The 14,994-nt window shown below is 39.0% G+C and overlaps 1 protein-coding gene across 1 annotated transcript in view; it reads right to left on the bottom strand.

Annotated features, from left to right (window-relative positions):
- Nucleotides 1-14,994, bottom strand: part of LOC126427974 (protein bowel-like) — a 71,985-nt gene that overhangs the window by 38,614 nt on the left and 18,377 nt on the right. The window contains exons 3-5 of the mRNA XM_050089860.1: nucleotides 13,087-13,254; nucleotides 5,736-5,927; nucleotides 3,459-3,626 (exon numbers count right to left, since the gene is read on the bottom strand). Coding sequence (XP_049945817.1) covers nucleotides 3,459-3,626; nucleotides 5,736-5,927; nucleotides 13,087-13,254 — 528 coding nt within the window. The remainder of the gene's footprint in view (nucleotides 1-3,458; nucleotides 3,627-5,735; nucleotides 5,928-13,086; nucleotides 13,255-14,994) is intronic.

The following is a 14,994-nucleotide window of genomic DNA, read 5'->3' as shown; positions in this document are numbered from 1 at the left end:
CTCAAACGCTGAGCTACCAATAGATGTCTCTATGGTCCCGCTACCATGATCCTTCACGATTCATTACCATCTTTGTTTTCTTGTTCTTTATTCGTTCGCGTTTGCTTTTCTGTTCTTGTCGGTTGTGCGAAGTTTTACAGTGTGTCCTGTCTTTCATTGCAACTTGTAAGTTAAGTTGGAGGTGAGAGATTGTTAGTTTTCTGCTAAACTATTTTACTTGTTCTCCTGCATCTAAAAAACCAAAAACTGTCAATAGTTCATGTGCGAGTGAAAAGCCAGGAAGTTCAACATCAGTGGATGACGAAAGTGGAACTGTAAACCTGAGCACTGAACTTACGTGTGAAAATGCAGTGAACGAACATGTGCATGATCGAAAATTAAATGATCGTACAGAATGTTGGACTTTGGAACAAGAAATTGCATTTTGTGAGAAAAATGACTGGTTGATCATTTCAAATAAGAAACTTGGCTGCAGAATTTGCAAAGAAGTAGAACGTTTAGACATAGAAAGAAATAAACAAGGCGTGAACATCGCAGAGCCTTGAGCTAAAATATCTGTGTCATCTTCAGGTGGTTCCAGAAAAGAAGAACTGGTTTCTTTCTGTCAAGTCAACTGAAGAGTCCGATACCATTTTTTTTTTGTAGTTCGACATGTTGATGACTTCATGGCTAAAAGCAGACAGGTGGTACCCCATGCTTCAGTTATAAGTAATTTTCGCTGCATTATATCCTATGTCGGAGTACCCTCAAACCTTTTTTTAGAAAAACAGCACTGGATTTATCAGTGACATCTTTAAGAGCTGGCATCAGCATCAGGAAGAACTACTTCACATCGTGGCAACACCTTAACTTCTGTGAACAACGGTTTCCCCGGTTCTCTGCCAAAATCAAAGCTACTTTACTTGACGCTGATCTCCATGTCATTAAGGTTCACGAACTGAGATTTCGTATAAAAATTGACCAATAAGCAACAATAACTCTGCAGAGCTACATAATGTTTCCTGGCATATTAACTGATAATATCCTTGTCGGGTCTGCATCTGGATTGTACAGGTAGCTTAACAGGGTATGTCAATGGTCCATCTAGACCCCATCTTCGGATCCAAATGCCATTTGCTAAATCTCACCAGAACCGGTTCCTACCATGAACAGTGACCTCTTATACAAAATGGAGAGAAATAATCATTGCTCCTAATAACGTAAAGTGAAAGCTGCCAGAAACGGTGCGTACGTGGCAGGGCTGGCCAAATCAATGAACTTTCTTGTTTTTTTGTTTTTAATATCATATAAAAAAGGAGTCCACATTTGACTTGTCTCTAGTCCCTGGGTATGGATTTGTTCCAATATTCTATTAGTTCATCTGCTCCTTTCCCCTATCTCTGCCCATCTCATCCTTTATCCTCTCTCTGTCCATCTCCTCCTCTATCCACTGTCTGTCCATTTCCCCTTTGCCTCTACTTGTCCACCTCTTCTTTCGCCTATCTGTGCCCCCTCCTCCTTATGCCTTGCCGTCTGTTTTCTTCCTCATCCTTCTCCTCCCCACCCCCTTCTCTCTCTCTCTCCACATATTTATGCTCATTCGATTACAATGCTGTTGGGTCTTACCCTCACAGGATTTCTTTCCAGATTGTAACTAATATGTGTACCAAATTTGCTTGAAATCAACGGAAGGGTTTAGAATGAGCTTTGTGCCCATTGCTTTGCCATGTGTGCACATGTTAAATATATTTGACACATATTTAGCATACACCGAGATGAATGAAGCCACAGGATACATTGTGTCTGACATTATTTTGCCACTATAATTGTGAATGTGTTGCCAGTAGAGGATTTTATGCATGAACTCACCACTCAACTATGTCCCATAAATTTTCTATGGGGTTCGTGTCAGGCAATCTGGATGGCCACATCATTCTTCAAATCAATTGTGAACAATTGTGATCCAGTGATGTGGTACACTGTCATCCACAAAAATTCCATTGTTGCTTGTGCACACGAAGTGCATGAATGGCTGCAAATGGTCTTCAAGTAGCCAAACATAACCATTTCCAGTCATTATGGAGCCACCACCAGCTTGCACAACGCATTATTGACAATCTGCGTCCATGGCTTTGTGGCGTCTGCACCATACTCAAGTTCTCACCAACTGAAATTGAGACTCATGTGACCAGACCACAGTTTTCCAGCCGACTAGAGTCAGTCGATATGGTCACGAGCCCAGCAGAGGCACTGCAAGAGATGTCATGCTGTTAGCAAACGCACTCGCGTCAGTTGTCTGTTGCCATAGCCCATTAACACCAGATTTTACTGCGCTGTCCTAATGCATACATCTGTCGTACTTCCCACGTTGATTCTGAGGTTATTTCACACAGTATTGATTGTCTGTTAGCACTGACAACTCTATGCAAATGCTGCTGCTCTTGTTCATTAACTGAAGGCTGTTGGGCACTGCCTTACCCATGTTAGAGGAATGCCTGAAATCTGGTATTCTCAGCACACCCCTGAAATTTGGAATTTTGAATTCCATAACGATTTTGGGAATGGGATGTCCCGTGTATCTAGCTCCAACTACCATCCCATGTTCAAAATACATTAATTCCCACTGTGTGGCCGTAATACGCACCAGAAACCTTTTCACAAGAATCATGTGAGTACAAATGACAGTTCTGCCTATGCACTGCCCTTTCACACCTTGTGTACATGATACTACCAACATCTGTGTATGTGCGTATCACTATCCCATGAGTTTTGTAACCTCAGTGTATTTAACATGTATTTGTACATGATATGTAAGGAAGAAGAAAATATATAAAACCACTGACACAATGAAGAACGAAGATGAAAGTGTAAACTTTCCAACAAAGTTTTTAAACTTTTCAATGTCCCCAGTATGCCCTCAGAAAAAAGCTTATTAACATCATTAATTTAGAAATATTAAGCAGAAAAGGAAAAGCCGAGTCAGTATTCATTCCACGAATACCGCTCACTTCAGCTAACTTACCACTGAGCTTTAAAACGATGCAATTTCTGGTATGATTAGCATACTGTAAGAATACTAATAATATTGTAGAGTGAATCTAAAAGAACTGTTTCTCTCACACAGACAACCAACTATATGTAGCATGTTGGACAACTACTCTTTGTACCCAAATGCAAAATACTAAATACAGTTTGTAAGAGTATACTTTGAGTAAGTTTGATGCCACACAATTAAGATGTTTTATAACACATTTTCTTCATATTCAGAAAAAGGAAAAAATGAGAAAATAAATTGTGAAGTGGTTCTTTCTCATCTAGTTAATATGTACTCATAATGTTTCCTTATTTAAACTACTGGCAAGTAAAATATGACAATTTCCCAGGAAGCAACTGAGGTAACATTACACTAGTGAACTTATAATGGAATAACAAGTTATGCTGCAAACCTCATAATTGGTTGTAAGGCTTTAAATACTCACAATCGTGTACTGGCATATGCTTCGTCATGTCCTCCTTGTACGAAAAAGTCAAACTGCAGACTGGGCATTCATAGGGGTGGCTTCCGCTGTGTAGCTGCAGGTGGACTTTCAGGTTTTCTGAGCTGTCGAAGCACTTGCCGCACATTTTGCATGCATATGGATGCTCATCTGTGTAAAAAGAGAATATACCAGGAGCATTTATACTAGTGATATTTTTCAAATTAGATTCTGTTAACAATCAGCACCAAATTCCAAACTGAATATTTGAAGTAAGAAAATAAGAGAAGAAATATAAGGACATGTCTTTAACAGCAAAGAAGGATTCAAAGTCTGAATGGGCCGTGAAAGTAAATAATAGATATTCAAGCAGAGTATAAAACTTTATATAATAGTCGAGAACTACCCCAATACATTAAAATTCGTGAAACACCCACAGGAATACACATAACATTCTCCTCAGATAGTGTCATGTTGTTGTTGTTGTTGTGGTCTTCAGTCCTGAGACTGGTTTGATGCAGCTCTCCATGCTACTCTATCCTGTGCAAGCTTCTTCATCTCCCAGTACCTACTGCAACATACATCCTTCTGAAACTGCTTAGTGTATTCATCTCTTGGTCTCCCTCTACGATTTTTACCCTCCACGCTGCCCTCCAATACTAATTTGGTGATCCCTTGATGCCTCACAACATGTCCTACCAACCGATCCCTTCTTCTGGTCAAGTTGTGCCACAAACTTCTCTTCTCCCCAATCCTATTCAATACTTCCTCATTAGTTATGTGATCTACCCATCTAATCTTCAGCATTCTTCTGTAGCACCACATTTCGAAAGCTTCTATTCTCTTCTTGTCCAAACTATTTATCATCCATGTTTCACTTCCATACATGGCTACACTCCATACGAATACTTTCAGAAACGACTTCCTGACACTTAAATCCATACTTGATGTTAACAAATTTCTCTTCTTCAGAAATGCTTTCCTTCCCATTGCCAGTCTAGATTTTATATTCTCTCTACTTCGACCATCATCAGTTATTTTGCTCCCCAAATAGCAAAACTCCTTTACTAATTTAAGTGTCTTATTTCCTAATCTAATTCCCTCAGCATCACCCGACTTAATTCGACTACATTCCATTATGATAATTTCAAAGGAAGCAACTACTGTGTCATATTAAACTAAATAAAGACACATCTTCTCCAAAGGCAGTAAAAAAAAAAAAATAAATAAATAAATAAAATAAAATAAAATAAAATAAAAGATATTTGTGGAAAATTAACGTTAAAGTTCAATTAGTGATAGTGAGGTGTAACATTATTGATCGAATGAGACATTCTACCTCCTCGATATCTGTCAGCTGACGAAAGACATTCGTGGCTTAAGGTAGTTAGTACGTAGGAAGCACCCCACTTTCACGAGGTTTCTTGATAGTTTGAGCAGATCGGAACTGCAGCGATCCTGTGCTATTGGTGATGCGAGTCACGAACTGACGCTTCTATCTGCTGGGTGGAGTCATTTGGCCTGTGGAGCTGTGACAGAAGGAGTGCACGTGACCTCCTTCACGCCAAAGAAATCGGCACTGCATTGGTGTTATGTTTTTATCGTACTACTGTTCTGAGTCTCATGTGAGATGGACGCATGGCAACATCTGGGTGGACTGTAATGCACGTGTAGTTGATTCATTAACAGCAGTCAGAGTTTACATTATAGGAAATACATTGACTTGAACTTCTCTGAGTGTGTCATACCACTGGAGCAAGAAAAGTCTCTTTCAGCATCTTCGACACAGCAGATCGAAGTCCACAGGGAAGGAGTTGTGTCACAGTTTGAGGGTGCTGAATAACAGGTTCCTCGCAGCATTGGTACTGTACAGTCACCACAAGAAAAAAGTAAGAGAAAGATGAAACCTAGATGTGGAAATTACAGATTGACTACTGGACTATTTCGATGGCCTGTTCCCCTCACCCCGAATAGGGAAATAAAGACTGAGGAAACATTCCAATAGAGTGCTGTAAATATTCTCAATCATTAACGAATTTAGTCAGTCTTTCTGAGATGTACAGGGAACGATTGTACTTCAATTAATTTCTGAACTTGTGACAGTGCACGTGCTCTGATTAAAATAACTTTGCAATTGAAGTTGCAAGTAAAGTGGAAGAAGCAGCCACCGCCAACTTGTAGGTACACATACAGCCTTGCCTAGTGTGGCTACTCACAGCAGTTTGTCAGCTACAAAGTTTTTTTTATCCGAGCTATAACTGACATTATCCTCCAGATTACCTTCATTGTGTGCGGGAGCAGGGTTTTCTCGAGGCGGGACTTTCTCTGTCTCCACACTCCTCTCCCCTGCCACAGTCTGTGACTCCTCGTCCTTCTCGGTCTCGCTGTGGGACAACTTGATGTGTCGCAGCAAGTTGTCCTTCCGCTTGAACGTCTGGGAGCACTTGTCACACTCGAATGGACGCACTGAAGCTGCAAAGATTTTAAACACATTTCAACATTTTTGGCCACACCGACAATAAATTTATTCAGTTTGGACGTAGTTCTTAACTGTATTCACTGCGATATCTGTAACCCAGATTCACAAATTAATAAACCTAAAAGATTATACCGAACTGACAGTAAAAACACCAACATGGGTATCCAGTAACAGTAGCCACTCGATTAATCTTAGGAGAAAGGAAAGAGTATTAGGGTTTAGTATCTCAACAAAGAGTGAGATTGTTAGAAGCTGAGGAATGGAAGTAAGTTTGGAGTTTAATGCCACATCAATATAAAGCCATCAATTGTGGAGCATGAGGTTATCCATGGAGCCTTTAAGAAAAGAAACAAGGTGATAATTACAAAAAGAATGAAGCAGCCATGTGTGAAAAACAAAGGGCTTTGAGCATTTTATCTCAATCTTCAGAAATATTATTGAGAGTTATATGCAGACACCTTAAGAACTAAACAGAACCCAATTTAGCTGAATACCAAATTGGCTTCTGAGAAGGCAGACACACAAGAGAAGCTATTCTATACTTTTGCAATATAAATTCAGACACACTTAGGGTCAACAGAAAAATTTACATAGTTTTCATATGCATCAGAAAAGTATTTGACATTTCCAATTGTAACACATTTACAGATGCTCTAAAACTGGTGAAATCTGACTATAGAGAAAGGAGAGTAATTACAGAAATATACAAAGGACAAACACCACTAGTAAAGATAAGAAACATGTAAAAAGATGCTAGAAATCTTTTAGGCTGTTAGAGAAGGATGCAATCTATCTACATCCCTATTCAAAAACTACAGGAACATACAATAAATGAGTGCAAAAAGAGTATCATATAATTAACAGAATAAATGGAGAAAGAATGCAGATAATTAGGTTTGCAGATGACATAGCTGTGATAGCTCAGAAGAATCTGTTATGGGTATAGTACTACAGGATAGGACACAATGGAAGAAAAACAGTGAAAATATTCGTGTACTCCAAGAAGAAATAACATTAGAAGAAAGAAAATAAACTAGATGATGCAAACATTTAGGAAGTACGATAGCTAAAGACAAATAAGCATAGAAGAGATAAAACAAAGTGTAGAGAATCAAAAGTAATGTTAATGAATAAAAGAAGTATTCTTGTTCAAGCAACATAAATACTGAAGTGAGGAGAAAGATGGTTATGAGCTGCATTTGGAGCATAGCACTTTATGGTTGGGAAATGTGGATAATGAGCAAAAATGAAATGACATCTCCTGAAGGACTTGAGGTAAGATGCTGGAGACGCGTGCTGAAGTGGAGAGATAAAACAGCCGACAAGGGAGTCCTGCGAAGAATTGGCAAAGAAAAGTCATGTGAGGACAATAAAGGAGAGAAGAAGACAAGTGGATTAGGAAAATAATATGACACAACCAGTTCCTTGTAAGTGTCCCAGAAGTAATGTCACAAGGGAAGAAAGTCCAAGAAAAACATGACAGTCATTTTTAAAAGAAACTATACACAGTTTTAATTATGCAGAAATGGAAAAGTTAGCTTGTTATACATTCAGACAGAAAACTGCAAACGAATGGAAAGATTGATGCTGGCAAAGTAGTTTGGATCAGACAAGTATAGGGAAGAGAAACCTTTTCAAAGTGACCGTCGAGACATTTGTATGAACCGATGGGTGTCGGGAAAAGGAGTCACACTCTTTCCTACTGAAAGCTACTCTAGTCCCACCTCACCCAAGAAAAGAAAAAATCTTAAGCTCCAATTGGATGAGGAGGAGGCAAGAAACTGGCTGTATCCTACTCAAACCATAATCTTGTATCAGTTTCAGGAGAAATTGGAGAATCTGAATAAGGCATGCTACACAGAGATTTGGCTGCTACTCTTCCTGAAAGCATTTCCAGTGTCTCAACCAATGTGTCAGCTCATTTTTATTCATTTAAATGAGTCAAACTGTGATGAGCTCATGTAATGTGTGTGAAATACAAAGGATTTTAAATGGCACCAAAAAATTTATTATGGTAAAAGAAAGAAGATAAGAAAATTTCACATTTATTGTCTATTGTTTGAAGCAATCCATTCAAAGACAACATATTTAATATTAAAAATATCTGTTTTTCAAAATATAACTGGATAGATAAAATAAATCTATTCTTCAAGTAACAGAAGAAGAATCCACATATAAAAGCTAAGGGAATGTGGAAGACTTCGGAGCCAGTGGCTCCTTCTTGTGGCAAAAAGGTTGAAGGGGAAGAAAGAGGGATGAAGGAAAACAACTAACAAGGTTTAGGAAATGGGGAGATGCGCCAAAAAGTCTCATTGAAGCCAGAGTCAGGGAAGACTTAACCATATGGGATGAGAAGGAAGGACTGATTGTTGGAGACTGTGTTTTCTTCTCAACCCATTTGGTAAGACTCCCCTGACCCGGAGTTTTGCATGAATTTTCTGAACTCTTCCCATTTCCACCTAAACCTCGCCAGTCACTTTCCTTCGTCCCACTTCTTTCCCCTTCAACCCTTTTGCCACAAGAAGCGGCCACTGATTCAAAAAGCTTCCACATTTCCTTAACTTTTGTATGTGCTTTATTCTGACACTACTCAATGAGTGTAGTTTTTTTATCTATCCAGTTATATATTTTATATTTTGGATCTTAGACAAGTCATTGGAAGATTGTGCATAAATTTGGATTTAAATGACAATAAGACAACTGCTTCATTCCATTAGCAAACCTGCATAAAGAATAAAGCATAGTCGATATTTTTGAGTGGTCAACAGGCATATAAACTAGCTTTTAGACTTTTAAAGTTGGAGTAAGATACTGATGAATGATGAGAGAAAAAAGAAAATGGATGTATAACATGATACAGCAACAAAGGATGGATGAGCTCATTCCAGTAGATGTCAAATATAAATTATTTTCGACAGCACCCAAAAATATATTATGGTAAAAAAAAAATTACATAAGAAGATTTCAAACACATTCTTTACTGCCCGAAACAATCTGCAAAAAATAGTTCTTTTGTTTTTTATTCATATCAAACTAGTAGGAAGATTATGTATAAATTGAGTCTTAAAAGGACAATCAGCTGATTACTTCACTCCAATAGCACAGCCACAAAACAAAGTGAAATACTGAGAAGAAAAATTCCACACATAGATAGCACCGACAGAGGGATGGATATCCTTATTGGTGAATTAATAACAATGATAATATTTTTTTAACACAGAATAACAAAAAGAATCCCTAGAATAATACACTTTCTGCACATTGTACAGATTGTTGTTCTGAATGTGCCGGGTAAGAACGTTGATGTTTACAACTTATAAACTAAAATGTTTAGTTTAATGACAAGTTTCACATATCAATACATTATATGTTTGTTAACATGTAAGAAACAGTATTATAATTTTTTGTTATCCTTATATTCCTTGTGAATCACCTAACACACTGTTTCACAACCTGTGGTTCACAAACCCCCGGGGGGGGTGGGCGGGGGGGGTGGGGGTGGGGGGGGGGGGGGGGGGTGGGGGGGGGGGTTCACAAAATATTTCAAGGAGTTTGGCAAAATTCTTTTCCATAATGGGGCAGGTTCCGAGCTTGGGCTCATTACTGTTTTCTTAACTTCTGCAGCATTGTCATAATAATGACCACAATAAAACAATGGAAAATCCAGGATGGAATTTAATCATATGAAAAGGATAGTCGCTACTCACCATATAGCAGAGATGCTGAGACACAAATAGGCACAACAAAAAGGCTGTCAGAAAGTGAGGTTTCACCCAACTACGCCTTTGTCGGAAATAGATAAAACACACACACACACATTACCACAATCTCTGACTGCTATGGCCAGACTCACAATGTTAGGAATACATATAACTTCACTACAATGGAAATTCAGTCTGCCAACTTCTTTGTGTTCTAACAAGATTAACAGCAGTACCACAACCCGACTAAGGTATGGTTACATGGCTGTCGGGTGTTTGATTTTCAACAATAGCCTCAGCAGCCAGAGACAGTGGTCATAAGAGAGAGAGAGAGAGAGAGTGTGTGTGTGTGTGTGTGTGTGTGTGTGTGTGTGTGTGTGTGTGTGTGTATGTGTGTGTGTGTGTGCGCGCGCGCGCGCACTTCGAACTGAATTTTATGCACGTGTTCTGTACATATATTTAAAAGTGGGTGGTTCACCCAACTGAGATCATTGTGGAAGGGGTCTGTGAATCGAAGAAGTTTGGGAACTGCTGACCTAACATTACGAACCAAAGGAAGATATTTCCTTCCATTTTTCATGAAGACATAACTCATCTAGAGAATAATATAGATTTTCTGCTAAAATTGTTTTATTTGGTCATTTAATTTGGTAGTAGGAAAAGCTGTCAGATTTTAGGAAAGGCATTGGCTAGTTTCAGCCTCGCATGAAGTACATTTTTTTCATACAATGCTATTCTCTTGCTACTGACTTGGTATTCTGATTTTTGTCTAGTACTACACTAGTGCAGGTCACAGTTCAATTTTTTTCAATTTGTTTCAAGCAACCCACATTGTTTTCTGCTGCTCACATAAAACAATATCAACTCAAAGCCAGTTCTTTTAGTACACAGTTTCCACAGCTTGTCAAGTAGCAATGTGATGCTTTTTCAAGATTGACAAACACTTCACTAACGTATTCCTTGTTCTCTATGGTAGTTATTATTTCACCTTTATCTGTGCCAGGGCTACTGAAGTTGACTTGTTTTCACAAAGCCCTTCTGAGTCTCACATGTTAGTTCAGGATTGCCACTAGTCTAGTTTAATAACTTTCTCAAGTACCTCAGAAAATGCATGTAGGATTGAGATGGATCAATAGCTTTCAGTTTTAAACTCATCATATTTCTTGTAATTTATAGTTACTTGTGTTACTATTAGATTGTCTGGGAAACTACCTTACAAACAGATCATTTATTACTGCAGGTGCAGCATCAGACATGTTTCTAAGCACTTTCTTTAGTGTATCTTTAGGCACAAACTCATAATAGTTGCCACCATTTAAAGCAAATTATTAAGTTCTATGTCTCTTTTGTCTGTTTACAGACAAATAAATGTATAATCCACTTCCACATGCAAGATAAGAGCATCATGCTAGTAATCAAACTAAGGCACAGACAAAGCCTCCAAAATGTACAAGTTCTTCCAGAGCACACTAGCTTTCACAACAAAGTGTAGAAGTTCATACATGACATCAAATAATTGCACCCCTTTGCACATCTACATAAATATTGAAGACTGGTCCATAAAGAAAATACAGGGAAATGAAAAGAGGATTGTAGCATGCACTGGTTCTAAAAAACTACAGCTCTTTTTAGTTTGCGATTTGCAGCAGATGACAAATCTACTTCGGTTTAGTGTTTAACACATGTGATCTCTCTCCACATCTCCCTCCATGTGCACAGAGACGCTGTCATTTTAATACTGGTTTGCTGGCCAAGCTTTTTTAGATGCACTCGGTAACTGTGCTTCAGCAAAATCATTCCACAGCTAGAATATAACTAAAGCTGTCCTCAACCAAAAGATGAGTTTATAGCACCACTGTGCTCTGTTAGGCACCGTCCAGTTCCCACAGATACGGAAAACAACAGTTTTTTAGCTTCTGACATATAGTAGGTTGGCCTGCACAATAGGTGTGTTGAGTGAAGCAGTAGCGGCCTGCTTTATCGACCTGAATTGCACGTGCTGATGGGCATGGCTGTAGAAAGTTGAGATTGATGGGGAGAGAGAGAGAGAGAGGGGGGGGGGCAGGATGGGATGGATAGAGAGGGGGGTGGGGAGGGGGGAGAGAAAATGAACAAGAGAGAGGGAGAGAAGGAGATGAGAGACGGGGGGAGGAGGACATGGACAGAGAGAGGAGAAGGAGATGGACAGAGAGAGGGAGATCTGGTGAGGTGTGGGAAGGGCAAGAGACAGGGCGGAAGGAGGGAGGAGGGGATGGACCAAGAGGGTGGAAAGGGGAAGGAGATGGAGAGACAGGGGGGAAGAGGAAATTGGACAGATGAGTGGGAGGAGCAGATGGAGAATGGGAGTGAGAGAGAGAGAGAGAGAGAGAGAGAGAGAGAGAGAGAGAGAGAGAGAGAGAGAGGGGGGGGAGGGAAGAGGGGGGGGGGGAAGAGGAGAGAGAAGGGGTGGGGAGGGGGGAGGAGGGGAGGAGGAGGAGGACGTAGAAAGCAGGACAAAATTGTCTTAACTGAAGAATTGTGCAATGTACTAAAGAGAGAGGAACAACTCATCAAAAAAGTGTATCCACTTATAGAGAAAAACTATGTAAACTAAGAATGGTTTTATAGCAATTTTAGCAACAAAAATGGTGTTTATCAATAAATAAATCAGCAAACATGTAATATGGAACTAAAGGAAGAAAAATATGTATAAAACAACTGACAAAATGAGGAACCACGAAGAATGTGTAAAATTCGCAACAGAATTTATCACTTCATTCAATGTTTTGTAAATTATAGAGCGCAGCAATCAGTCGTACTTTTTTTGTAGAACCTGTAGATTTATAAATCGCATAACAGTCTTTGAATGCACCCACTTTCCTAATGGAACATAACCTGTTGTTCATTCAATGTTCCCAGTATGCCCTCAGGAAAAAAATTATTAACATCATTAAATTGACCATATTAATCACAAAAGGAAAATGAAAGTCAGTATTACCATTCATTTCAACTAACTTACCATTCGCCTTCAAAAGGCTCCAATTTCCAGTGATACTAGCATATTGTACGACCATCAATAATTCACAAGCATCCCAGTACTATGGAACAAATCCAAAAGAATTGTCTTTCTCACACAGATAACTAACTGTAATGTGCTGGACAGCCACCAAAGATTTCTCTTAGTAATCAAATGCTAAACACCTTGAATAAATTACATGTTGTACAACTGAGATGTTTTGGAGCACTTTTTTTTCCATACTAAGAAAATGAACGAAATAAAATAAACTGTGAAGGAGGATTTTCTTACATAGTCAGTACAAACTGTTAATGTTCCCTTATTTAAACTACTGGCAAGTAAAATGTGACAATTTCTCAGACATCAACTGAGATAGCATTAAATTAATGAATCTATAATGGAATAACAGGTTATGCTGCAAATCTTACGATGGGTTGTAAGGCTTTAAATACTCACGATCATGTATAGGCATATGCCTCGTCATGTCCTTCTTGTACGAAAACGTCAGACTGCAGACCGGGCATTCGTACGGGCGGATTCCCTTGTGTCGCCGCAGGTGGACTTTCAGGTTTTCTGACCGGGCAAAGCACTTGCCACACATTTCACATGCGTATGGACGCTCATCTGTGTAAAAGGAAAATATGACAGGAATGACCAGTGATATTTTTAAAATTAGCTTATGTTAACAATCAACAACAAATTCTAAACTACATATTTGAAGTATAAGAAGGAAATAAGAGAAGGCATTTAAGGACATGTCTGTAACCTCAATGAATGAGTTGAAGTTACGAATGGACTCTTACTGCAAATGGCAGGTAAGCAAGCTGGGTGCAAAAATTACATAGTTGTTGAGAGGTATCACTGATTCATGAAAACTGAGATACCCACATGAATACATGTAATGAACTCTATATCGCAAGTTGCAATGGTTATTGCTGAACTAAAGTCTACAATTTATTTTCACGGAAACTATAACAGATATGTAAAGCACATTTTTTTAATATATATAGTGTCTGTATATGTGCAGATGGATATGTGTGTGTGTGTGTGTGTGTGTGTGTGTGTGTGTGTGTGTGTGCACGCGCGCGCGAGTATATACCTGTCCTTTTTTCCCCCTAAAGTAAGTCTTTCCGCTCCCAGCATTGGAATGACTCCTTACCCTCTCCCTTAAAAGCCACATCCTTTCGTCTTTCCCTCTCCTTCCCTCTTTCCTGATGAAGCAACCATTGGTTGCGAAAGCTTGAATTTTGTGTGTGTATTTGTGTTTGTTTGTGTGTCTATCAAATGCCAACGCTTTCGATTGGTAAGTTACATCATCTTTGTTTTTAGATATATTTTTCCCACGTGGAATGTTTCCCTCTATTTTTTATATATATAGCTAAAAATAAAGATGATGTAACTTATCAAACGAAAGTGTTGGTATGTTGATAGAGACACTAACAAACACATATGTGTGCTTGTGTCTGTATATGTGCGGATGGATATGTGTGTGTGTGGGGGGGGGGGGGGGGGGGGGCGCGTGCGCGAGTGTATACCTCTCCCTTTTTCCCCCTAAGGTAAGTCTTTCTGCTCCCGGGATTGGAATGACTCCTTATCCTCTCCATTAAAAGCCACATCCTTTCGTCTTTCCCTCTCCTTCCCTCTTTGCTGATGAAGCAAACGTGGGTTGCGAAAGCTTGAATTTTGTGTGTTTGTTTGTGTTTGTTAGTGTCTCTATCAACATACCAATGCTTTAATTTGGTAAGTTACATCATCTTTGTTTTTAGCTATATTTTTCCCACCTGGAATGTTTCCCTCTATTTTTTTCTTTATATCACCGTCAGAGCCCACCATGGGCTCCAGTCTATTTTAAGGCTAAACAAGCTATGCCTGGCCTGTTCTTTATGTATATTGCTACAACTCTTCTGAATGTTACTTAAATATGTGTTCAAATTGTTAATGCTTCAGTGGAATAAAGTTGTGTTCAGTCTACTGGTCATGTTGTACTTATACCTAATTACAACACATTAACACAGTTAAATGCAATAAAATTTCAACTACATGCCACCATTTTTCCACATATTCACACCCTTTAACTATGCATTTTCTGCAATGACAAACCGGAGCCTGTGCTCTGCATTGAAAAACACTGAATCACCTGAGACTAACAAGTTATACAGATTTGAAAGTGGCTTCAAACGATTGTGGAAAATTGCTCAAGGAGCTGGAAATCTGAAGGTGCTAAAGTGGATGTCATACGTGATGTCAGACAAATTTGGCAACAAGTTCACCAGTTACAAAACTGTTGTGGGGCCTGCTGGAAGTACAAGTTTTTCTTCTACTCACACCAGGCTCCGGAAATATAGGCTTTAAGCCTTGTCAGTG

Source organism: Schistocerca serialis, chromosome 12 (genome assembly GCF_023864345.2).
Source record: "Schistocerca serialis cubense isolate TAMUIC-IGC-003099 chromosome 12, iqSchSeri2.2, whole genome shotgun sequence".
Lineage (NCBI taxonomy): Eukaryota > Metazoa > Arthropoda > Insecta > Orthoptera > Acrididae > Schistocerca > Schistocerca serialis.
The sequence above is the reverse complement of the archived record's forward strand: the minus strand, read 5'-3'. Positions and strand labels throughout refer to the sequence as shown.